This window comes from Amphiura filiformis, chromosome 12 (genome assembly GCF_039555335.1).
Source record: "Amphiura filiformis chromosome 12, Afil_fr2py, whole genome shotgun sequence".
In the NCBI taxonomy this organism is placed as follows: Eukaryota; Metazoa; Echinodermata; class Ophiuroidea; order Amphilepidida; family Amphiuridae; genus Amphiura; species Amphiura filiformis.
Genome location: NC_092639.1, coordinates 50,949,918 through 50,976,768, shown reverse-complemented (window position 1 = coordinate 50,976,768; position 26,851 = coordinate 50,949,918). Strand labels below are relative to the sequence as shown.

General features: G+C 37.2%; 1 protein-coding gene across 2 annotated transcripts in view; it reads right to left on the bottom strand.

Annotated features, from left to right (window-relative positions):
• Nucleotides 1-2,449: 2,449 nt before the first annotated feature.
• LOC140166371 (uncharacterized) overlaps nucleotides 2,450-26,851 on the bottom strand; it is a 39,847-nt gene continuing 15,445 nt past the window's right edge. Inside the window, exons 3-7 of one of the 2 annotated variants that reach the window (XM_072189820.1) lie at nucleotides 20,793-20,955; nucleotides 18,153-18,376; nucleotides 15,779-15,938; nucleotides 9,332-9,470; nucleotides 2,450-3,081 (exon numbers count right to left, since the gene is read on the bottom strand). In XM_072189820.1, coding sequence (XP_072045921.1) covers nucleotides 9,377-9,470; nucleotides 15,779-15,938; nucleotides 18,153-18,376; nucleotides 20,793-20,955 — 641 coding nt within the window. In that variant the 3' untranslated portion in view covers nucleotides 2,450-3,081; nucleotides 9,332-9,376. Of the gene's footprint in view, nucleotides 3,082-9,331; nucleotides 9,471-9,554; nucleotides 9,681-15,778; nucleotides 15,939-18,152; nucleotides 18,377-20,792; nucleotides 20,956-26,851 lie in introns of both variants that reach the window. The other variant, XM_072189819.1, reaches the window with a different exon arrangement.

Genomic DNA, 26,851 nt, shown 5'->3' with positions numbered 1-26,851 from the left:
AAAATGATCCGAGAGCAAAAATACCATTCATGATGCAATACATGGTTGTAAATGGGCTATTCTATTTGAAATTCATACACCCCTATGAAAAACATCCCCCCGGCCCCACGGGTACTACCGGGTAGTGTAAGTTTTCAAATGGAGTTGCCAATTCAGGTAACCCCATTTCATGTGTGGGAGATTAAGGTCATGTCTCTGGGGTGGATGAATTTCAACTGGAATAGCCCAATGTCTCCCTTTATGATCAACTTTCATCCAGATACATTGCCACAATAATCTCACCTTTGGTCTTGAACTGAACTTCTGCTCAGAACTTGTTCCTTACACACTGGGCTGGTAACAGAGCTGGAAATCTCTACTGTATATTCTGGATATTAAGTCTGCCATTCCCAGAGAATGTGCAGGTAGGAGGTTGAAATTATGTCCTTGTTAACATCAAACACAACTCTAAACTTTTAAAAGCTGAATGCATGCAAGATCCCAACCCTCAAGTTTCTTCCATGACTGACAATATAAGCTTACATACATGATACCTTGCTTTTTGATGAACAATAACACCGATGAAAATATTACAATTGCATCTTTAAAAGAAATTTAAAACTAGCTATACCAAAATATATCACAACACCCTTTTGAAAAGCACACGCCATTGCCATTAAAAACAATTCCCATTTGAAATTTAAACCATTTTGAGTCCAAAAACTGTCAAATGTTTATGTGCTGTTCTTTTAATACTGGCTTTCAGCTATGTGCTTTCCAGAAGGAGTTGCTTAATATTTCAATCTAGATTTGAAGCCAATTATTTTGAGCTAGGAAGTAATAGCCTAAGTATGCTGCCTAACATTTACAACTGTACAGCATTTTCACACATTTGCAATTACTCGATAACAAATCAGTTTTTTGCACAATTTATCAATTCATTTTTTTAAAATTATTTTTGCACATTCCAAGTTTTTTTGGTTTGTGTTTAGTTTACTTCTGTGAAGCTGGGATTGAAACTTTGGCTATCACAGACACTGAATAGGGTCCAATTTCACAACAGGTTTTGTGTTTGTCAAGTGGTCCTTGATGTGAAACTGGGCCAACAGTTCCAAACATTGGGTGCAATCGCTCATTAGATGATACACGATTCAGTCAAATTTCAGACCAATTTGGGGAAACACACAGGTTGGTTTGAGTGATAATACATGAAGGACTAACATTTAAGCACTAATCAAAAAGATGTGTACAGCTTGGATCACTCTGGTGCTCAACTTATCCAAGCATTCATGTACTTAAGTCATGGGGTAGGAAATAATTGGGCTTTTCCAGTTGAAATACATACACCTAGATGGAAGACATGACCAATATCTCCCACACAGGGAATGAATTCGAATGGAGTTACCCATTTAGGTAACCCCATTTGAAATTCACAATCCTTGTGTGGAAGATTTAAGTACATGTCTTCCGTAGGGGGTGTATGGATTTCAACAGGCAAAGCCCATTCACTGTGTGCTGCCCTGCTATTGGCCTCACTATTTAACTATGGCTTCTTCTTCTTTTTCTTTTTTTAATTGAGGGTGGGTATAAAATATTGAACTCAAACACTGAGAATCACACTGATATATCTGAAAATAACATTGAAATTGATCAAATAGAAAGGATCAGATCTGTTTTAGGTCTGCAAATGTTGTCGAATCGTACACAAATGAATTGAAACCAAAATCACTCTAAAGGAAATGACTGCCCCAGTCGATCATTGGCTATTGTTGCAGAGCAAGTTATCCACTATATTGCACCACCGGAAAACACCTCTGAAAATATTACTTCCATTCCGGCGATTTTCAGCGTTACTCCATGTTCAGTGTGATTATCAGTGCCAGAGTTTCATAAACGCACTGACTCTTTCAGGAAAGAGCATAGTGTGTCATATGATAAAATTTAACATTTTAACTCTGATGGTAAACAATAGATAAATACAGATGACAGTGTTAGTGTGCATGCACATGATACACCTTTTTCCCTATAACCTGTCATTAATGATAGGGTAATAAATATTCTCACCTCCAACCATGAGCTTGAGCATGATTAGCACAGAGGTAAGTCTAACGTGACATTCCAATTATGAGAATATTGTGATCAGAGGTACCCTCTGAGTGGAGCTTTGTTGGAGTATAGGGAAAAAGGGAAAACTTGTTATTTATGATGATAATAGTTGGCATTTCCAGGTAAATTCTGACTATGTTACACTATATCCACAATTAATAAAAAGTGTTTAATAAGTACAGCTTGTCTGTACGCAGTGCGATAATACTCATACATATGAGGCCTGTACTATTAAAGGAAGAAGAATATATTAGAATTACCTAACACTATATAGGAAGACGTGAGATAATAACAGATCAGATATTCATCCAGGCTTACAGCTGGAAGTGTACAGTCTTTAAAAATCTTTTTAAAAAAACAAAAAACATTTGTCTTACAAATTTTAATTTCTGTTGAAATATTCTGTTGAAATATCAGAAAGCATGGTACATTAAAAGGAAGATACGTGCATTCATTTGTAAGTCTGTAACTTGATTTCCACTGAAATGTGCATGCATTATTTGGATTCAATTTCCAGTCATGCGCATCATGTATGGACCATCAGCATTTAATTTCTGACTAAAATTCAATTCTTATCAGTGTCATGAATTTACCTGGAAATGCTCAAGAACTTGGGTAATAAATATTTTTGTTTAAAATGTGAGTCTTAACTTTATGAAATCTTAACATGTAATATCGATAAATGGCACTGCGCCATTTTGTTTTTAATATCCGTATAAACGTAATTAACATCAATGAGTTAGTTACTTCAGTTAGTATGTGTAATTAAGTAGCGATTAGAAGATACCGTGTGCAGTCATCAGATCGATTGCCTTTTTTGCTTGCTTGAATCTTGAATTCTTGTCCAAGCTTGAAATCTTAAATCTGAAACGTGTCCATGGTTCAGCTATGGCGCGGTAACCGCTCTAGTTGATTCCGGTATTCACATGATTGTCATGAATTTCAGTTCTAATTAGATGATTTCTTGCAATCTCTATATACAAATAGCATTCATACCTGTGAACAAAAAGAAATATTTTATAAAAAAGAAGTTATAAACTGTGTCAAAATCTAGTGTTATTTCCAGGGTTTGGAAAAGAAAAGATTTTGGGACCAGGGTTTCACTGATTCATGAGCTTTTTCTTACAACCAGAGGCTATTTTCAGTGTGCAAGGGGCTATCTTTAAATAGGAAACAAAAGAAATTAACATGAATTTCCAGCATGCTCATAATATATTCACAAAGCAATGATTTCAACAATAAAATACATGTATACATAATTTGAATCATGTTGTCTTATAAATTAATTGGCAAAAATTTCACATTTTAAACTTTCAATTTGAAGCAAGATTCCTGAATTATGAATTGCTTAAAAATCGTACGCCTTAAGGTATGGTCTAAACAACATGCATAACAATAAACAAACTTCATGAAATGGGATGGGATGAACATTTGCAACAAAAAGACACTAGTACTATGCATACAGCCCAAACTGTTTAGAGAGCTGGGACACATTATATTTCCGTAAATTACAGGAAGAACATACATTATGTCTTTAATGCACAGTTTACACGGTTTACACGTTTACTGGAAATTTATTTCCAGCAAGGGAAAGTCCTCCTGTATATTGGTAATTTTGCCAGGCAATACCCTTGGACCTCTGACCTTTCATAGTTTCCTCAAAATAGAACCCGGGCTATTTTTTCAAGACAGTACTACACTCTCCAGAGAGTTTCTCTGAATGTTGATGGCTTTTGCACGCTTTTGTTATGTATTTACCTGGTTATGGTTTTATAGGTCACATAGGGGGGCCCAGATATAGTTGATTCAGATCATATTGCTGGAAACAAATGTCCCCATGTAAATTGCATGGCCAGGGCAAGTCATCCATAAAAATCAAATTTATGGTTATTATGTAAGCAAGGGTAAAGTCCTCATGTAAATAGGCCTTAACAGGATCAAGTTCAAGATATCTCTTTCAAAGTATTAGAGCCCTGAACCTTGACATTTCCCTGTCCAGTACAAAATATAGGTCAGCTGTAATTCTATAACACTATTAATGGCTCCAATGACAGATGGGTGTTGTGATCTAGCTGTGTCCATGTGAATATCACATGCCTGTAACATGATTTACTATATGCTGAGCAGTGAAGGAATGGGCCAGGGTTCCCACTACATTACATTGGAGTCTTGGGATCTCTGTAAAGCCAGGCCTGGAAAAAAATAAGCAATTCAGCAATCTCCTTGTCACTGTCAGGAAATTTGGTCATTTTGAGGGAAATGTTTGCTTTTCTGGATGAAATACACCCAGGAAATACAAGAAATGGTAGAAAATTCTGCTATTAAGTTGCCAAGAAATGTATCTCACTTGCCAGATTTTCCAGGCCTGCTGTACACAGAGTAAAATCCACATTTTTCAAAATTTGAAAATTACCTGGACCCCATAATTTGTGACTAAAATATTTTAACAGTGTCAGAATTACAGCTGGATCCTGTAATATTTGGACCTAGCAGGGAACCCTGATCAATGGATTATTCCACATCCACATCCCCTCCAAAGATGACAATGGGATTTGATTTCCCACTCCTTGAATTGAATGGAAATTCCCATCATCAAAATGCTTACTTTTGCATGGGAGATTCCATCATGCAAATACCATTGCCTATGCAATGCATGGGAATTCTAACATGAAAAAAGAACTCCCATGGATCATCAAAATGCAGAGGAGGCTTAAAGGCATTCCTACAATGCACTATGATTGGGAAATTTGATCAATATAACCTAATTTTAAAGGCAAAGTCCCCATTGCCACACACACAAAATGGTCATTTTAAAACTGCAGCCAACAAGCTAATAGTTGAGACTTAGGACTGATATTTGATTTTCTTACAGGAAACATTCATATTGTCCCACTGCATTAATTTTATTCCTAAGTCTCGATGTTATGAATGTTAAATAATAGGATGAAAACACCAGATATTTGCACACAATTCCAATGCAAGGCATGATCAACTGTACCATATGTGTACAAAAGCCAGACATACAAGGTCAGAAACCCCATTGGGTTGTGGGAATGTCTTTAAACATCCTCTGATCAAAATGCCTATAGCCCAGTTTTTAGGAGGAAATATGCCTATGACACGGTTTCAGATTTGAAGCAGGTTTGACTGCCAAAAATGGCAAAATACAAAGTCTCAAAAAATATAGTTTTAAATATGTTTTCTAGACTGAAATTTTGTGCAGAATTCATTTCTGAAGTCAGAAATGCACAATCTGTCATTGTTTTCCTGATATGAGCATTACAGTAGAGGCATATGCTTTTGACGGAAATAAAAATATGAGATCCATAAGTGACAACATCATCACAACATATTTGAACTCTATTGGCACACTTATAAAGGCTCTGCAAGGCTCACATCATGTTGTAGTGCAAGTGACAGTCTGACATCTGATTGGTGCACACACATTGAATATAGGTCACATGATTGCGCAATATTACAGGTACTAATTGTTCCCGATTTTGCTCAAAAATGGGATGGCGAGTCAATTTGAAAAAAAAATTAGAACTCAAAAAATATGCATTTTAGCACAAGTTTGATACTATATCCCTGTAGTACTGTATCATGGGAATAACTGATAAGTTTTTCTGAAGTCAGAAATGCAAAATCTGTCATTGTTTTCCTGATATGAGCATTACAGTAGAGGCATATGCTTTTGACGGAAATAAAAATATGAGATCCATAAGTGACAACATCATCACAACATATTTGAACTCTATTGGCACACTTATAAAGGCTCTGCAAGGCTCACATCATGTTGTAGTGCAAGTCTGACATCTGATTGGTGCACACACATTGAATATAGGTCACATGATTGCTAATATTACAGGTACTAATTGTTCCCGATTTTGCTCAAAAATGGGGTGGCGAGTCAATTTGATAAAAAAAATTAGAACTCAAAAAATATGCATTTTAGCACAAGTTTGGTACTATATCCCTGTAGTACTGTATCATGGGAATAACTGATTAGTTTTTTAAACATGTCACCCTCATATTTTTTTTTTGCGATTTTTCGAAATGCCAAATTTTACGTAATTTACAGATGTCACAAATTGATAAAAAAATTAGAAAAGAAAATTGAGAAGGAATGGAAAGATATTAATGTTATACCCAAGTAGGAACTTATACTGTGCATAACTGATTAGTTTTTCAAGCCTATAGCTCTTGTAGTTTTCTTGTAATCCCGATTTTTATAAATGGCGGGAATTTTTACACACATCAAAATTTTAAGGGGTAGGGAAAACATTTTTACATTTTGCAAGTCTTTCCCTTAGTTAAAATGAACAATGTTAGGTATCAATTGAAAGCCCATTAAATACCGCATAGACTGGTAGGTCAACCATCACTGTAGCACCTTCCTATCAAGAGTTATACCTGAATCCATCAAATAGTACCCTCAGCTGATATGTTAACATTTTAAAGGGCCATATCTATGTATATTGTAGACTCTATGAGTATACAAAGTTGACATGTGAAAATTTTTGTCACCCAAAAGTGCGTTTTTCGGGCAAAATCGGCCACAAATCAACATTTTGTAGCAAAACGATGTACGATGCACGCGTTTTGACAAAAAAATCATGTTCTACAAACAATTTTACCCTAGAAAAGATACCTCAGAAATTAAACATAGCTATTTTCACTCTGGGGTGAATTTTTACACACTTTGGCAGTGAAACCTGCTTCAAATCTGAGACCATGTCCTATATAAAAATCCTATTTTGATCAATGACTTGTCCTAGCAATGTAATTTACATGAGGAAACACCCCTCCCCCCACCATTTAAACAAACAAATTATGATGGAAAAAATGAATGTTTACAAGTAAAATATATAAATTAACTTGGCACTACTCCCCAAAGCTATAAGTAGAAGCTATAGGCCCATTTAGAGAACAAACCAAAAGTTAGACCATGCCCTCAAACAAAAGTGCTTTTGTTTATAATTTAATGAAAGTGAAATTGTTAGCAGGCTGACCCCTTCCTACCTCCTAACTGAAAATTCCTCCACAAAAGATGAACCTTGACCAACATTTGTTTTTTACAACCATAATCGGGATTTTTGATCCCCTCCTTCTACCGAAGGACTTTCCTTTACTAGGACGTCATCCAACTTTTGGTTTGTTGCTTTGTTTGTTTAATATTCATTATTTTTATAAATGTGCACTGCATGCAACAAGGTACATCATGAATACATATGCTACATTTTACAAGGAAGCACCAAATTTTATACGATAGGCCTACCTGCCTCGTGCTGAGGCTGGACAAATATAAATTTTTGGTCACCCTAGTGACCCTACCCAACTCACCTGAGTGAAAATATTTATCGAGTGCTAAAATGTGAGCCAAGAAAGTCAATAATTGCATAAATTTATATTCCATAGCTCTTGTGGTTCTTGAGTTCAAACCAATTAATGCATCAAAACAAGAAGTTTTTGGCTTCAGTATTCCCCCTCCCAGAGCATGCAAAAGGGGTGGAAATGACACCCCTTATAATCAAGCCTTGAGACTACCTCCTAAAATCATTTTTCTTGCAAATCAGCTTTATTTGTCTCAATATTTGAGTGCAAACACCGCTAGGTCATGCTACCCTCCGACACACCTTAAACACCTTTAAGCAAAAATTCATGCACAGCTGCACCAATCACCATGACCACATGCCATTCTGGGGAAGGTATAGGAGTATTGTCCAGCCTTAGCAAACTGTTTGTAAATAACAATGACTCAAACACCAAGAGAAAAAAAGCAGGGCCGGATTTAACATTGAGCGAGATGGGCTCCAGGGCTCCCAACATTTGGGGCCCCCAAAATTGCCCTGTGCATGTTCCTTTTTAGCCTGAAAACACAATGTTTTGGACAGAAATATGGTAATATTACAAAATTTTCACTGGCCCTTTTCATAGCAAATTTCACCTTCATTTTGGGCTAAAATAGTCTGAAATTGAAATTATTCTCACGCAAATGTCTTAACTGTGATGCTTCCACCGCCACTGTTGATTTTATAGCAGGCACCCCTATTTGTAAAACTGGGCCACTTGATTGCACATGCATTACTCATGGTGAGTTTGGGGGCCTCCAAATTTTGGCCTGGCCCAGGGCCCCCCAAAAGGTAAATCCGGCCCTGGAAAAAAGGATAGGAATCATGACAGTACAAACTATACCCCCTGTACTCAAAACTATTATGGTTACCATGATTACTCTAAATGTCTCAAAAATTGTATCTTTTTCACACAATTGAGTTGTAAAACAAAAGAGTAGGACCTAATACTGTTTAAGTGTAAAGGTTTGTGGAACATACATGTTTGCACTTTTCATGCTTAATCAGCTACCACGAAAATAAAAATGTGCGAGTGTGTACTTTCATGTACACATCTATATAGAATAAGGAAACTCAAAATTGTAAATCAAAAATAAACGAGCAAAATAGTTCAAAAATCAGCAAAGGAAAAACAATTATACAATATACATGTATGCAAAAATTATGACTTATTACAAAAATTATGACTCCAATTATAAGGCAAGCTTCTGTAGGGAAGAAGACTAATTTCGAAAATTTGGTAACTTATGTTTTAAGCTATAAATGCACTGAAATACACAATTTGTGTGTTGAAATTGCATGAACAAAGCGGTGAATTTGGTGAACATTTCAAGAGTGATGCGGATATCACCTATAGTTTTGAGTGCCGAGATTAGCGGTGAACTCAGCAGTAGCAGTGCTTGTGGATAACAGATGAGCCAGAGCTGTACAGATGACTTAAGAATATATGTGACATGATCTGATCCATGGAGGCCAAGGGAGCAAATTTGAAATTGAGATAAGGGCAATAATATGGAGTAAAAAACAATAAAATACAAAAGAACATAGACCTCACAAAACTTCAGAACTTAGAACGAGGTATCGTAGACCTTGGCTGTTTAGTATATGATAGTTTAATGTTGATAAAAGTTATAACAAAGTATTCTAGTACATTTAGAAAATATACCTCACAAAACTTCAGAACTATGAACAAGGTATGTTAGACCTTGGCTGTTGAAGTATATGATAGCTTTTAATGTTTGTACATGATAAAAGTTATATAACAAAGTATTCTAGCTAGAATATAGCAACTCAATTTTCAAAAATGCCTCCTTTGGCCTCCATGGACCAGATCGTGTCACATATGAGGACGAATGAAAAGAAAGAATAACAATTTAAAATCTTATCGTACTAACTTTAAGGTGGCACACAATTGTGTTATCATGGGCTTACTCTCCAGTTCATTGTGGCAAGGGAAAGTCCATGGCCCACGGTCGTTCCGCTTTCTTTTTCTTCAAGTTGTATTTCTCCATACCTCCTCGGAAATGACGCGACCTGGATAAACGATTAACAAACATTTACAAAAAAATTGTCATTTTCAGTGAATTTTTATGTTAGCATATTTGGTGAGGAACCTACCTGCGAATCAGGATTCAGGAGTACACATTATCGTGCGATCGCGCCTTTACATATCCTCCGCCAGGACGCTTCGATTCAGACTTTTTTAGATTGTAGTTTTCTTGACCTCCATCGATGTTACAAGCCCTGGAAAGTTTTGAAAGTAAATTTATAGTTAGATAGTTCCCAGCCACCATCTACCTTTCTACCACAAAAGAGGAAACTGATGCTGTTAGTGAACACACCTCTGTCTGCGACTAATGAATATGGCAAGTTAACACACCAATGGTTAATTAGTCCTGTGGTTAATGCATAGACTATCTGCATGTTTCTACTGAGGGCCAAATTCCGTGCCATGCCATGCCGTGCCGTGCCGGGTCATACCGGGTAACAAGCCCAGTAGAAACGATCTGGGTAATCGGTTGCCGTGTCATGCCGGGTCATGTGCTCGCCTTTCGAGATCCACCTCTTGAGGTGGATCATGCCGGGTCAAAGCGTGTAATCCGGGCAGTAGAAACGAGCCGTGTGATCGGTTGCCGGGTCGAGGTCATGGGTGTTGCAAAAATAACGCGATTTATATTCTACTTGTATATATAGTAGTAGCCTAGGCCTATAATGTAGTAGGTTCCTTCTTTTTGATATTATATACACTGACATGATGTGTGACTCGCATGAACTTGATGAAGTAAAATGGATATATGACTTTACTTAGTCTAGGCCTACTTCTTTATAGTTGGTTATATTTTGGCTGTAAATTAAATATCATAATAGCCAATTACTAGATCCACTGGTAAATTAATGCAATTTGTATTTTACGAAAACACTAAATTGTGATTGTAGGTCATATGCCATGAGCTGCCATGCGTAGACATTTAAATTTATGATACAACGTTGAACCGTCAAATCTGTTTTCCGTACTTCGGTTTACAGGACAAAATGCCGTGCATCGTGCGAGACACGGCTTTCTGGTTTCAGTAGAAACAAGCTGGGTAACGGTGGCCGGATTATGATTGGTATTTTGTGCCCGGAAAATAGCGGGTCAAAAAGCCGTACGCTCAGTATAAACACGCTGTATTTTGGGCTTTTTGGAGACTGGAATGGAAAGGGAGGAATAAAGAGAGAAAATAAACAAAGAAGTTATTTTCTCTTGGTGGGATTTAAACCCAAGACCCCTCCCATGCCAAGCACTAGGTCACCAACACTAAGCCATGGGTCTTACGCTGGCCAGGCCAGGCCAGCGACAGCATGCCTATCATCACATCGCGATACACGCATGCGCAGTGAAGATGTTTGTCTGTTGTAGTATTTTGTAGTACTCTGGCCGGTTAGGGCTAATTATGCCTAATTTGAGTTTCTATAATGGTTACTTAAACCTAATGCCTGAAGGGCTTTTTGGCAACTGGAAGGGAAAGAAGGGAGGAATAAAGAGAGAAAACAAACAAAGAAGTTGTTTGCTCTGGTGGGTTCGAACCAGAGACCCTTTGTATGCCAAGCACAAGGTCACTCCCCGACACTTACGAAACAAAACAAAAACAAAATGAACAAAAAAGTAAAGAAATTTTTTTTTTCATATTTTTTGTTGTTGTAATTTTATGTAGGCCTACCCGATTACCCACCCGAAAAATGCATTGGGTACCCAGGTACGAAATTACCAGAAAATACCTGCCTTACTGCCCATTCAGCTTCAGCATTTCCTTGTGGAAATTTTGGTGAGGAAACAGTATGGGTTTCTAACTCTTTGCGTAACAAGGTCCTCCATCGCAGGGTTGTAACAGGGCGGTTAAAACCGGTTTAATTAAACCTGGTTTAAACCGGGCAGTGAATGGGTCAAGACCTATTCTGATACTTTAAAAGTCATTAATTTTATGCATTAGGTCAAGAAAAATAACTTCCTTGAAGGACTTAATTTACCAAGTTCATGAACATGAACAGAAAGGAACCCTTACAGATAATACATAATTTGAGCCAAATAGCATTTTGAACAAAGTGACATAATATACAGGCCTACCGGTACATCATGATTTTACTTACATTACAAGTTAGTGTCATTATAGTGTCTTGGTGTAGATTTATGCTAGCGCTTAAGTAGCTACCCAAAATAGTCAATTTTAAAAAGTTCAGGAAATTTAAGAGCAGTACAGACATGAAAACTTTCCACAAGAAACGTGGCATTAATTTAAATAAAGCCAACATTAAGCCTTAAGCTGAATTTATACTCAATCGCCGAGCGATTGCGATTAAACGCTTTTGAAAAGCGATGGGTAATCGCCGAATTTTGGGATGCATCGCTCGTCGCTTTTGCGTTTATACTTATCACGGCGATAGCGATTGCAGACGACAATTAAAATATTCTAAATGCCACAAAATACATTTTTAAAACATCAGTTGCTGTCAATAATTATTGCTTTGAATTAATTCATCACCAAAAATTAATAATCAAGAAAGGTAAATTAATTAGCAAAATAATAGATTCAAATGGTTGTATATGATTGGTTGACGCATTCACGTGTCAAGCGATATATCGCAGGGAAGTTGATATTTCTTCAACTTGCAAAAGCGACATCGTTTTTGCCTCTGCGATTTGAATCGATTGATCGGCTTGACGCTCTGGAAATGTAAGTAAACATTGAGCATGCGTGAAAATCACTTTTCTGCAAAAGCGATCGAGTATAAATTCAGCTTTAGATGCATGACTCTCATGACCAAGGTTTTCTGATGACCACCCCATGACAGATCTATGCTTTGATTCACAATATTTGGCAGTGTATGAGCTTTTAATTTGCTTCATAATGTTACTGTTAAAACTTACTCATGTAATATTTCCTTAGTGCAGCATCCAGAGACCTCGCGAGATATGTACAAAAGCCCATCATGATATTTGCATCAACATGCAACATGCCTAGCTCAAATTGATGCCATTAAACTGCATGCATGATTTCAACAAGTCACTCCAAGGGTGAAAAATGACTAAGCATATAAGCATGTACATGCAAGTATTTCTTGTTTTCAACATGTTCAAGGGCACATTCACAAGTGCTAGCTGATTGTAAATGATTCCAGTATACAATAAATGCAGCTGCCTATATCCACACAGTAGTAGTAATGTAAATTTTGACTTGAAGAAGTCAAACATTGTCTATATCACTTGTTGAATCAATTAAAATATCACATTGTCTTGCCAATACAATGCCAGGCATCATCTGGAGATTCTGTCATGGCTGTACACCATCTCCTTGAGCATCAGACCAAATGCCATAAAGCATTATAATAGTTTCCAAAGCAGGCAATTTGGAATTCAAGGATCAGGGGTTAAATCCGGAGTAATTTGCATAGTTTAAAGAACTAGAATAAGAAACCAGTTCCAGAAAGTCAACCAATGACACATGAGTATGGTATTGGTACTACTGTAATTGCATTAAATCTAAACTAGAGCTAGAACTCCAAAGGTACCGATGCATGGCAAAGTAGACCTGACAACTGAGGGCAACTGTCAAGTCCACCTAATCTGTGGTTTGTCAGAGTGTCAGATGCAGCCCAGAGATGATATTTTACACTGCCCACAATGAATTTCTTCCTTCAGTGCAACATGTGTCGATTCTGGCTCTGTTGGGTTTGTATACTAATAGTAGACTGGAGCTAGATGAATTCTGTGAACTGAAGTATTTCTTGTCACTATCGACCCCATGTTACACAGAATAGCAAATCAGTACGGGAAGAATTGTATTGTGGGAAGTGTACAATATATTCAGGCTATGGATACAAAGTCCATTTAGATGAGGCAACTTGAGTCACTCATGAACAGGGGCGGCACCAGGGTATTTTGATAGGGGGGGGCAAAACAATTTTGGAATTTTTGTATGCAGCGCTGGCCGTCGCGCTTGCGCAACACAGGGGGGTGTCTGAGGGGGGGTGTGCCCCCCTCAGAATTTAGAAAATTTTCAAAATAAAAGCACAAATGAAGCCATTTGGATGCACCATTTTCACCTTTTTTAGGGTTATTTATTTATTTTCCAACCACATATTTTTATGGATTTCATTCACGGGCCCGACTTTCAGCCCATGGACCTACTGAATTAGTAAATCCAGCACCTTTTGGTAACAAAATAAGTTCATGGTACAAGTGTGCACGAAGTGAAAATATGGTGGAAATGTTATATTAAGTTGCGCGAAGCGTGAAAAAATTAGGCACTTTTTAGGCTAAAATGGCCAAATATGAGGTTACTTTGGTCAGAAACCCACATACAGGCGTCAACATTGGGGAATGATTGTATGGACCATCTACCCTATCAAAAGTTGGGGGGATTTATACCCCACACCCGGGTCAGATCTACACCTCTGGTCGCAACGCGCGCGGTGTATGTTATTCAGTTGCATTGTATATGATATGCCGGGTTTTTTTTTAATAAATTGGCACGATAAAATGATATGAATGAGGGGTGTCTTGAGGTTGGAAATATTTGAAATTGAAAGCCGCAATGAAGAGCATAGGCGGGAGGTAGTCGCCCCCTATGATCACTAAAAGCTGAAAAGGTCCACTTTGCAGCGTGAAGCGGCTTAAAAAAAAAAAAAAAAAGTTTTTATGCTTTTTCAGTCAGAAAAGGACAAAATTTGCCCATTCGCGAGTGTAGCGAGCGAAAGTAGTTGGGAGAAGCCAAGAGAGGCCATGTGACTTTTGTGGGGGAATAATTTGCCCAAAATGGGCCCAAAATATAAAACCCAACAACTTTAAAACCGCGTAGGTCAGCATTCCATAAGGGGCAAGATGTCCGAAGGGGAGTTTCCTCCTTCTAACCATGGCCAGGAGGGAATGGCTCCTTTTCTTCTTCTCCTCCTCTCTTTTTCTCCCTCTCTTTTCTCTCTCCTTCTTCTCTTTCTCTTTTTCCTTCCTTTTACCTCTTTTTGAAAATCATAGGGGGGGCAATTGCCCCCTTTGCCCCCCCTGTGGCGCCGCCCCTGCTCATGAATAAACATCTGGGTTTTCAAGATTTATATGACAATCAACAGTTGAGTTTAGACAGTCAACTACCAGAAAATCGCGAAAGGTGTACCCTCAGTATAAACACGCTGAAAGTTAGAAATGGGACAATACCTTCATGCCTTATAAGAAAGGCATTTAATTGGGCAATATCTCTCAAGAACATTATCAGATTATGAAGCTTACCTTTAGAAAAAAACAAATCTAACATGTTTCAGTTAAAATATCATTTCAATGATCTCACATGATGTTTTAACAAGACTGTTATCATGTAGGCCTACATATGTATAAACATAAAACATGCATTAACACAACACTACATATTTCATTTGGTGATATTTTGATATGTGATATGTCCACTATTGTGCAAAATCAGTCAAACATTTCAATTCATTAAGAATGTTATGGTTACTGAACAACAATGACATTATGTTTGCACACATAGAATGAGTGAACGAACATGATCAAGTACAGTTTTTTTTCACAGCAAGTAACAACATGACATTTCAAGGGGGATCATATTGAAGAACCAATCAATATTGAACCAATGGGGGGATGAGGATTTAGAGGGGCAGATCATTCTTGCCAGGGCAAGGAGGGGAACACATTTTCCCTCAGAAACAAGACTGAGTTTATTACTCCATATTTTTGCCTTTATCTCAATTTCAAATTTGCCGCCTTTTGGCCCTCCATGGACCAGATTGTGTCCCAAATGAGATTCATTGAGAACAACTTTTATTTTCAGCCTGTTTTTAAGTCAAGGAAAGACTGAATTGGGGTTCATTTTGAATGAAGAATCTATTATCAGGTGCGGAGGATTAAGTCTCTCACACCCCCCCCCCCTTGTCAATTATTGATTAGTCCCTTCACATTCTTTCCCATATTCCAACATGCACTACTGTGGTGACATTAATGACAATCCCATAAGCCAGACCCAGAGGCCCCCTCCCTGACCTACATACTGAAAGGGTCCCCTTGTCAACACTTAGCCATGGTACCATGAACCTGACTTGACCAGGACTGACTTCAAAATGGGGTTATCCAACAGTACATGATATGGCATGTTATATAAGGCAACGGGCAATCATTTTTGTTCTTTTCAAAAGGTGGAGCAGCAAGGATACATTGGCGATTGAAAAGGGGGAGCCATTTTTGGCAGACTATTCTGGTTAAATTCATCCAGGGGAGCACTAATGGTACCCTTGAAATGTGCATGTTGGAATAAATGAAAATGCCTTGCAAAAACTTCACACATAGCAGCTATTCTTACTTTATGTAGCCTAGTTCTTGTGCCAAGAGCTGGCAGCCAGCACTTCTTAGCCCTTGCCAACTGATGAAGCCTATCTCATCCATGGGACCTGGTTTACGGCGGCCATATTGCTTCTCAAAACTTTCTGCATCCATCTTCAAAGCAAATCCAAGATAGCCCACTGTTGAGTAAATAAAAAAATAAAAAAATCTCTTTTATGAAAGGTCATCTGTGTTCCTATAAATCATGATTTTGATTTACGCCTAAACTTTTGATCCAAACACAAGAAATTAATTCCCACCTCGGAATTTTCAGATCGTACTTTCATCAGCGAGTGACTGTATCAGATTGTGATCTTTATGACCTTTAACCTGATAACAGACTCATAGACTCCTAAAAGTTTGAACCAAAAGTTTGAATACAAAATCTCATTGTCATGTTTAAAAATGTAATAGGTAGTGTCGCAGTTGCGGGATCATACCGCAGTTGCAGCTGTCCATTACCAAGCATATTCAAAAATTAGTCATTTTGCGATTTGTCTGAAAGTTCTACAATTAGGCCTACATTTTTAACACTTTGCTGACAAAATATTTCCACCTTTTCATCATTTCTAATAATAATAAGGGGCCTTGCAATAATGAGCCCCTGAGGGGTAAAATTTTAAAGGGTGTTTGGATGCTTTTATACGCCCAGGCAGTACATTATTAAAAATCCAATTTTATCATTATGTGTTAGATCCAATATTTTCACACACTTGGATTCATCAAAACATAATAATGGAAAAATGTGAGCTGATTTTGGACCAGTAGGGATTTGGGAATATTTATGGTCATGTGTCATATGGTGGGGCACATTTGCGTTACAAGCACTGATTTTGATCATTTGTCCTCCTTTTCACTTAAATTGTTACATCTCTAAAACTATACATCTCACATCAACAAAACTATACATTTTTGGAAAGCTTATGTTCCAAGGAATCCAACTATGCAAAAATAAAGTTAGTATACAGGGTGCGTAAGAAAATATATAGGGTGATATCATGAAAAAAAATTAATTTTACTAGTAAATTCATAATTTATTGCATTTGCTACTGATATGGAATACCTTAAATGTAATCTAATTTTGTGGCAGGCAACACTATGAGCTTAAATAAAATGTATACTTTTGCCATGTTATGATTGACCAAAGTGGTGATACAGGGTGTGAAAATATACATAACTTCATGTACAAAATGTTGATTACATTTTAGAAGATATTTTCTTTAGGGTGTATCCTACATTTATTTTAACTGCATATTTGGATTCCTGGGCTAAAAAGCTTTCCAAAAATGTATACTTTTCCTATCTTAGGGTGTATAATTCTCAAGATACAACAATTGAAAGCCAAAACGCATGTCGTGACTGAAAATCTTGGCATTTGTGTGTAAGTGAATAGGACAAAATTGAGGTTCTTGTGACTTGCGGTTCTCAGTGAATACTTGTTAAAACACGATTAGATAAAATTAATAGCTGAATTAATAATGAATGATCAAGCTTTCATTTGAGGTATGATTTGCAAGCATAGCACACAATTTGGCAATGATATAGTTTAAAATTCAAAAAAATGCCATGTCTCCCATAGAGAATGCACATACTCCTCCACCGCTTATCCTCCACCGCTTATCCACCAGGTTTATCTTCGTTAACATTTTGGTATTTTTCACTAATTAAACAAATTGGCATTCCAAATTGAGAAACATATTTGAAAATTAGAATAATCAGGCTGTATAATGAGCCTAAACTTTATGCAATTGGACCAAGGATAGCGCTGTGACAACAAGTTAAATCTGAAAGAGGAGAGAAAAATGTAACGTCACCAGGTATTTTGGGGTCCCACCATAAGACACATGACCTTATGTACCTTGGGGATTGGGGCTTCCACCCCTAGTGTCATAGCAAATGGAGAAGCTGCCCCCTGTGAGAAGTCTTACTCCCCATGTGGGATGATGGGTCCCATGATTGATATTTGAGATCTTTATATCTTTTTTGTACTTTTTAGCCCTTTTCTTACCATTTTCATTAAATTTTGCCCCTCCTTGAAAGTTGCTTTGCCTCCCTCATCCCCAAGTCTTTGCTATGCCACTGCTCTCCCCTGGCTACAGCCTGCTTTCCCTTGGCTACAGCCTGCATCACTAGGATCCACAACATGCTCATCTATCAGGGCCACAGTTCTTTAACCCCAATACATTTGTACATTCACTGAATGACCTTAGAAAATTTGGGTACAAAAACTCATACTCTGCAACTTGAGGTCAAATTTTTCACTATGATTGTTTAATCGAGGTTATTGAACTATGCCATTGGGATGAGGCTATTGTGGTCCATAGTGCGGCTTGAACACTCAACGTTTTACTTACTTGGTATGTTAAGTGCATTGGTTATAGATCCTTCTTCAACCACCTCCCATGGTTCACGTACATCAATCACATAGACATTATCTTTTTTGATCATCATGCGTAGGTCGTCATATTTCAGGTTTGTCCAATGATCTCTGGGTACACCGTGTTCGTAATAGGTGGGTGGTACAGGTAGGTCATTCTTTTCAGCCCATTCACGGAAACCGCCTCGGAATATCTGCACCCTTTTGAAAACAGATATAATAAGGATATGATTGTGTAACTTTTTTTCAACTCTGATGTGAAAGAAGGTGGTTATCAGTTTTGAGAAGAAATATTAAGTTTACATAGTACAAGCCAAAGTTTCCTGTGTCTCCTGCAAAGAAATAGTGCAAACAGAGTTCGCCTTAACTCGTTATTTTTGCAAAGCAAGAATTGCTATGCAACATTTGCTTGGTATAGCAATTCCCAAACTTAAGCAATTTTTCAAGGCAATTAGTACCACAATACCAATATGTTTTTTGCATCCAATATTAATTACTTGAATGTTTAAGGGATCTAGAATGAGCGTTTATGGCGTTTCGACAGTAATTTTTGTGGGACATGAGAGCACCTCAGACGTATCGAATTGCATTCTGAATATGAAGCATGTCTTTCTGATATCAAATAATTTTCATTTTTTGAAATTCACGATATAATACAAATTTTAAGACAAATTATTAAAATTTGATATTTTTCAAATTTTTTATATAACAGTCCTCAAAATAAATTTTATAAATCTAATGATATATTTTAAAGTGTATGTAGCTGGGAGGAAAAGCCGACGATCAATTGAAAATTTTGACCTTTTATATTGAAGATATGGATTTTTTCCCAAAAAGACCTTTTTTTTTTTTTGGTGTTTTGGAAAAAAAAAAATCCATATCTTCAATACTGAAAGGTCAAAATTTTCAATTGATCGTCGGCTTTTCATCCCACCTACATACACTTTAAGTATAAATCATCAGATTTATAAAGTTTACTTCAAGTACTGTTAAATATCAAAAATATCAATTTTTAATGATTTGCCATAAAATGTGTATTACATTGCTAATTTCAAAAATCAAAATTATTTGATATCAGAAGGACATTCTTCAGTATTTAGAATGCAATTCGATATGTCTGATGTGCTCTAATGTCCCACAATAAATACTGTCCAAACGTTCATACCCCTTCCCTCAATATGGAGTCAATGTACATTGACTAATGAGAGTATGAGACTAATGAGTTTTAATGAGTTTTAATGGAATGTCAAATTAAACAGCTGCAAAAAAGATGTTTTATCATGTCTGTTTTAATTGCACAAGTGAAATTAAAAACAAAATATCAATCAAGATAGTCATGAAAATAGCTTTGAATAATGTGCTCTTATACTCATACATGCCATGACATGTCAACCCAAAAATTTTACTTAAAAAATGAAAAAAAATTTCATTTCATTTCATTTCATTTCTATTTTATTTCTTTAAAATAAAATAAAATAAAATCAGAAAATGAATAAAACTGTCACGAAAAAAATGAAAAAAATTGATCCTTGTTTACTTTCAATGAACAAGTTCAGTCAATAAAGTCACGCCCACTCTTTCCTTATAGATAGCATGACATCATCATATTTGGGTCGTCGCATTTATTCGCTACACATGGCGAAGACAACAGTGACTTTCTTAGGTTAATTCGACCCTGTTCTATCCATTTTTTTTCACATTCTTGGACCCCCTATACCCAAAAATCAACATTGAACGTTGACCTACTTTCAGTATGCTGTAATTTGGCAAAGGTAAAAGCAATCTGGAAGATTCTCTTTGCCGTTCGCCAAGCGATCGATCCGGGCGATCTATGCAGGAAAGCTTTGGGATACATCCGGGCATTGTAGTTACCCACAATGCTGTAGGAATACACCAAAACGATCCATGTTACTGGTGATCGCTGTATCACGTGGTAGCACGAACAATCCTGCACAGATCGATGTGCAGTAGCAAGCATACGATCCCTAGTTAGAGCTTTGATTTGCAACTGAAAATAGCATCTAACTTTCATTTTTTACAGTATATTGTCTTGACTTTTCCTACTGAAAAATCAATCAATGAGCCAATACTGGCAATAGTATTGTATCTAGATATTTATCTCCATCACATTTGAATATGATGCATTTGTATTATTGCTTCGCAAGATTTGAAAACTTGTGTCACATTTTGCGATGCGACACACAAGGTAAATCGAACCCCGCGGCAAAACAAAGCTTGATTCAGGGAACTTTCTTACCACTGTAAGTGATTACCCCCTTCATAGGCAACACACAAACATGGCACACTCTCAGACTGCAGGGGGGTACTCAATACAAATGACCTGCTGGGGACCTGCTTCAAACATGGGCAGCATTTTTGGCCTTTTGGTATATCAATGACCCCTTTTTCTAGGCCAATTTTGGTATTTGGATGTGGAAAATGGCCCAATTTTGCCTCAATGTAGCCTAGCCAAAAATTTTGATAAAATGCTTTACATAAAAAAAAAAAATGTATGCTTTTGCTGATATTGCTTTGACTGCCTTGAATTGAACCGTGAACTGGAATATGCTAACGAGTTACCCAACCCAGTCTAGTTCGTAGTTGCAATACAACTTACTTGGTATAGCCCAACTCGTGGCTAATCCTTAGAGCGCCCTCGCTTCTGTTTCCCCTCAGGTCCACAATTACAATATTATCGTCTTCTTTGCTCGGCTTCGGTTTCTTGTATTTCTCTTTGAATTCCTCTGGGTTCATTAGCATTCCTGTCCTGAAGTGTATGTCTGCAGAGAAAGAAAAGACAGCTAAGTGAATAATGCCTAAATGTTTTGGTAGGCCTACTGTAAAAACTAGTACCAATAGTACAGGGTGATTTAAAATGAACTGTACCCAACTTCAAAAATTAAAATAAGATATTTAACGACATTTAAATAATTTGTGTTTGTAAGCTGTATCAGGATAGTATGTTTCCTACTATTGGTGAAAAAATCATGTCTTTACCTCTAATGGTTTTGAAGAAAAGTACATTCTTAGAAAACACACCAAAAACGATGTTGCACACGAATGAGTATTTTATTCAAACTATCTGTTCTACAGCATTTTGCTCACTCAACTGCCCTCAGACACTTTCAGTTCAACATAAATTCTGCATGTTTATTTAAACATGAAAATAAGATGAATTGATAAATAAATACAATTAAAATTTTACCGACATTTAAATAATTTTATATTGCAAGCTCTGTAATTGGGTAGTAGGCTATGTTTCCTATTATTGGTGAAAAAATCAGGTCTCAATTTAGTGTATTGATATTATACACCAGCACCATTTCTATATGAATTCAAATTGCCCTCTACAAATTCAAGTCAACAGGTCCTTTGTTCTAGATGTATTATGTTATCTTTGCAAACCTTACATTGTAATTGAATATCAATATTATTAATTTAATAATGCGAAATAACATTTGTCTTAGTTTTACTGTACATGCACGTAGTCATGGTAGTTGCATTTTGTTATTGCGGGAGAGAACACGGATAAACTTAGTTCCGTGTGTTGGTCTAAAAATGGGATGATAACTTGAAAATGCGATATCTTCTGACTAAAACCATTTTGCATCAAAATTCAAAATTTCTACTAAAGAACACTTATCACTGCTTTCTATGATAGTTTTTTGATATGTACAATCTCTGCAAATATATAGAAAATTGGATGAAGTTGGGTACAGTTTATTTTAAATCACCCTGTATATGCCCTACATACTGATTAGACTGAAACTTCTAAAGGGAAACAAATCCCTAACAAAATAAGGGGCTGTGCAATAATTATGAGCCCTGGGGGAGGGTAAATTGGGGGGGGGGGGGGGCAAGAAATTTTTGGGAAGCCGAAAGGGGGGGGGGGGGGAAGCAATTTTTGGCCAGCCAAGAGGGGGGCACCTTTTAAATAAAATGCTCTAAAAAGGCTTAAAGGAAAACAGTACAGAAACGCTTTAAAATGCACATTTTCCCACTCGCTACATATATGTGTACGTCCATATCAAAACGATGCACTTGTCGGCTGTTGTACATGTGTCTCATTTCACAAAATAGCTAGGAATAAATACCAGACTCATATCAAGTGTAGGTCACTTCAAATCATCCTCAAGTCAAATTATATAAGGAATGATCAATGTATTCCTAAACCATGTGACTTGGGATGATTCAAGTGATCTCCACTCGAGATGAGTCTGATATTATTCCTAGCTATTATGTGAAATGAGACACATGTAGCAGCCGACAAGTGCGTCGTTTTGATATGGATGTACACATATTGCAACATAATATCTAGACCATTTAAGGTTTGCAACTTGGGATCCCAAAAATTTGGCATGTGTAAAGGGGGGCAAAGATTTTTAGGCGGGCCGAGAGGGGGGAAAGCGATATTTTGGCGGGCTGAGAGGGAGGGAAAGCAATATTTGGCAGGCCGAGAGGGGGAGCAGGCGATTTTGGGCTCATAATTATTGCACAGCCCCAAGTGAACAGCAAGGGATAGTAAACATGGGATGGTGGGATTGTAGACCCTCTCTATAACATTAACAGACAAGTTATCATTGACCTAACTGCAGACCCTATCCAAGCCAGTTCATTGGCCCAAAACAATTTCCAAACATATAGGCCTAACATGCCAGGCCATTGGCCCAATCTGACAATTTGTATTTTGAGATTGAAGATCAGGAACCATTGCCCCCAGGCCTTTGTGTTTGTAACCATGTTCATAACATCATCCACGAAATCACCGTACCCTGGTGCTATATAGCCGGTAACTCGCTCTTCATATTATGTATAACTCGCCATTTTGTTACTTCATTCTTTAACAATACCTCTTTAAAATGGTTCTTGGAAATATCATTAGCAACATCTGGTGTTCATCATGCCATATTCACACAATCTTTCCTCTTGACAACAAACTCCCTGGATAGACCAAATATTTACCATTTCAACCTTCAACAATCCTAGAAACCTAATTGCCATAAAAACAATTTTAGATCAAATTCCCATCAAAATCCCACCATAGACCCTGCCTTTTAAACATGTTTAACCTTTGTTTGGCGCCATACTAGGGGATGGATAAATGGCGAGTTAAGTGACGGTAAGTTATGGGCGAGTTACTGTTAGACCATTGGGCGAGTTATTGGGCGAGTTACTGTTAGACCAATGGGCGAGTTTACTGTTAGACCATTGGGCGAGTTACTGTTAGACCATTGGGCGAGTTACTGTTAGACCAATGGGTGAGTTACTGTTAGACCAATGGGCGAGTTACTGTTAGACCATTGGGCGAGTTACTGTTAGGCCAATTGGCGAGTTATGGTTAGACCATTGGGTGGATAATTATATGCTAAGATGGTGGTGGTGTAGTGTAGGAACAGGGTGGAAAGCAGTTATACTGTAGCTTGGGGTGGGTTAAGGTGTGGTGGGTAGGGTAGAGCGTGGGAGTTGGGTTAAGGTAATTTTGGGGTCATTCAGGGTCATGTGCAGTCAAATCACTATAGATTGTCGTGAGGTTTATGAAATTTGGTGGGAACGAACACTGAAGCAAGACACAAAATGTGAAGGTCATTTTGGGACCATCCAAGGTCAAATCGCCATAGATCGTTGTATGTTCATGAAATTTGGTGGGAATGATTACTGAGCGAAGACAAGAAATGGCATGATCATTTTGGCGTCATTCTGATTATATGACTAAACTAAGCATCAGAACTCTATCAAAAAAACCCAAAAATTAAGTTGTTTTGTGTATGGGGGTGGGGTGTGTGTGCATGGGGGGTGGTGAGATTCACTAAACCCAAATAGTTTCTTGTGTTTTCATGGCACAGATCATGGGAATCAATAACATCAGATCTTTGGAATATTCAATAAAGACTGTAGGCCCCTATATTGGTTTTCTTAGTATCTAGTTCTAAGGAAAAGGAAGTAAAAGATGATATTTACTCAAATTTTAGTGCTATTTCACTACCGTACTGGTAGCTTCTTCAGATTGGCAGCCCATCCTTGTTTTCTGCTTGTTTTTATTATTGAAGACCAAAAAAAAAAGACTAGTTTTCATATGACGTCCTCTCAACTGGACCAAAATGCTGTACTGCGCAGATCAGCAACCCGATCAAGTCGCGCCCTAATACCATGACGTCCGATGCAAACTAGTCTTTTAATTCGGTCTTCAATTATATCAGCAGTCGCCATAGAGGGCATGATGCGTTGGTCAAAGATGTTGTTGAGTTTGCAAGTGTGGAAAAAAGTAAAGGTTGGAAATTTGGATCTTGGTCAGTTCCTTTAAAGCCATAATGTGTGATTTGCATAAAGAATAGATTCCTATTTTTAAAATGTTAGTTTTCACTGATCACATTGTCCTCTTTTAATTTTAAGCCAAACAAGTGAGGCAAAACGAGGAAAATTGCTATTTCATTCCAGCGCCTATACAATGTGTGTGTTAGCTTGCAGATCATCTTATTATCATGAATATTGGCGTAGTTTCACACAGCTAGGATGAACAAACAAGACGTAAGACTAATAGCGATATGCACACAGTTTATACGCCACTGATTGAATGATTCATTAATGCACGCAATGTGTTTAGCCACCACTCGATCAGTGAACTCTGAATAAAACCGGAGATCTCCGGTTTTATTATACAAAAACTTAACTTTTACTGTAATTAAAGCTCTTCCAGGTTAGTCTAAAGTTCACATGCTGTACACCATTGAGTATTACAAATTTACAATCATGCAAAAAGTACAAATTCAACTTCAAAAAATGTTCCCATTTGTAAATTTAAATTTGTAAATTTAAATTACAAATTAAATTCGCCAAATGGTCTAACCATAACTCGCCCAATGGTCTAACAGTAACTCGCCCATTGGTCTAAAAGTAACTCGCCCAATGGTCTAACAGTAACTCGCCCATTGGTCTAAAAGTAACTCGCCCAATGGTCTAACAGTAACTCGCCCATTGGTCTAACAGTACAGTAACTCGCCCATTGGTCTAACAGTAACTCGCCCATTGGTCTAACAGTAACTCGCCCAATGGTCTAACAGTAACTCGCCCTTAACTCACCGTCACATAACTCGCCAACTAACCATTCCCTCATACTACTTTGCTGACAAAATACATGAGGCAATTTGAATTAAATTGCCAGGCCTATCAATTTTATAAATAAGTGGGACAGTTTTAAATAACAGGTGGAAAACAATCAATCAGTGACAGTCACATCTTGCAAATCCTTGAGCAGGGCCTAGAGCTTTGTGCATCAAACCCCAGCAGCTGAAGGGAATACTTTTAGTACCCCATCATGCACTGTAGTGTATCCACTTGCTGCATAGCAAATGTATACAAAGAATAAGTAAGAGGCACTCTAGACAAATGTGCTTTTAATAGGGATGACCAATGAACCATCAACTTGATTAGAACACTCCCATAGACATGCAGTGAGCTCAACTGTGCACTGCTTGCACAGACATTTCTAAATTGAGCTCATTCTTTTATTTCTCATAATTTTTCTGTAAAAATTGGAGATATTAATGCCAATTATGTTTTGTAACTATCCTGCAAATTACAGCATCATAACTTATTTGGTTTTTCTGTAAGTGTGAGTCAAAATTGGTCCATCGCCACAGTGCGCTTAATTGCCAGTGGCCCAGTGCAGCACTGCTCAGAATGGCACAAAATATTTAGATGAATAAGATCAGGTGAACACCTTGACCTACTGAGCTGTAATTTGGCAGAGTTGTCGTTATTACCTCTATCATACCCTGTGTAAAAAGGTTTAAAAAATGGACAAGTAGATCTCGAGTTAAAAATTAAATACCAGCTTCCCTTTGGAATTTCCAAACACCTTTCGAATCATGTTAAATAGACACCTTTCTGAACATAAATGTGAAGTTTCGTGCTAATTTGTTGTATTATTCACCTGATCTCAACCCTAAACATTTTCTTATATTTATACCATCTGCCCTGACTTGCTGCTATACACGCACAGGAGCTGTACTTTTAAAATACGCGCCTAATCAATAGGGGAGACTGGGGTAATTCCGGCCCCCTTTTTGATATTTTGTATTATATTTTTTGAATGAAATAGTACAAATACTTTTCAATATTGTCAATATATAGTAGAAATACATAGGTTTACTGTACAAAACAATTTAGAAAAATAAGACTTCTCATTTGCATACTAATTAACAATATGTAATGATGCCGAGGGGCCGAAATTACCCCGTGGGTTGGGGTAATTCCGGCCCTTGTGTTTATGAGTATTTTTAGAGTCAGAAAAAGCAAGAAATAGTTTGTAAATCAGTCATATACTGTATGTATCAAAATGATTGGTACCGAAGACTTCTCATTTTTTGCCGATTTTTTTCACTATGTTTTGTGCCAGTTTGGGGTTAATTGTTTAAATATTTGTAATTATAGTAGTTTTATCTTTTCTAAGAATTTTAGATCATAAAGATAGCATATTCTATTCAGAAGTTACATGATTCTATAGGAAAGTAGGTGTTTTTACACTTTTCGTCGTAACGCTGGATCAGTAGCGCACCATTTTCAAAGCTCTATTTTACTGCAAATACCTTGTGAGGATGATATGTTGAAAATCATGGAACTGTTTTAATATTTTCCTTGCCTATTTCTTCATTCATAATATATATTAATGTAATAATC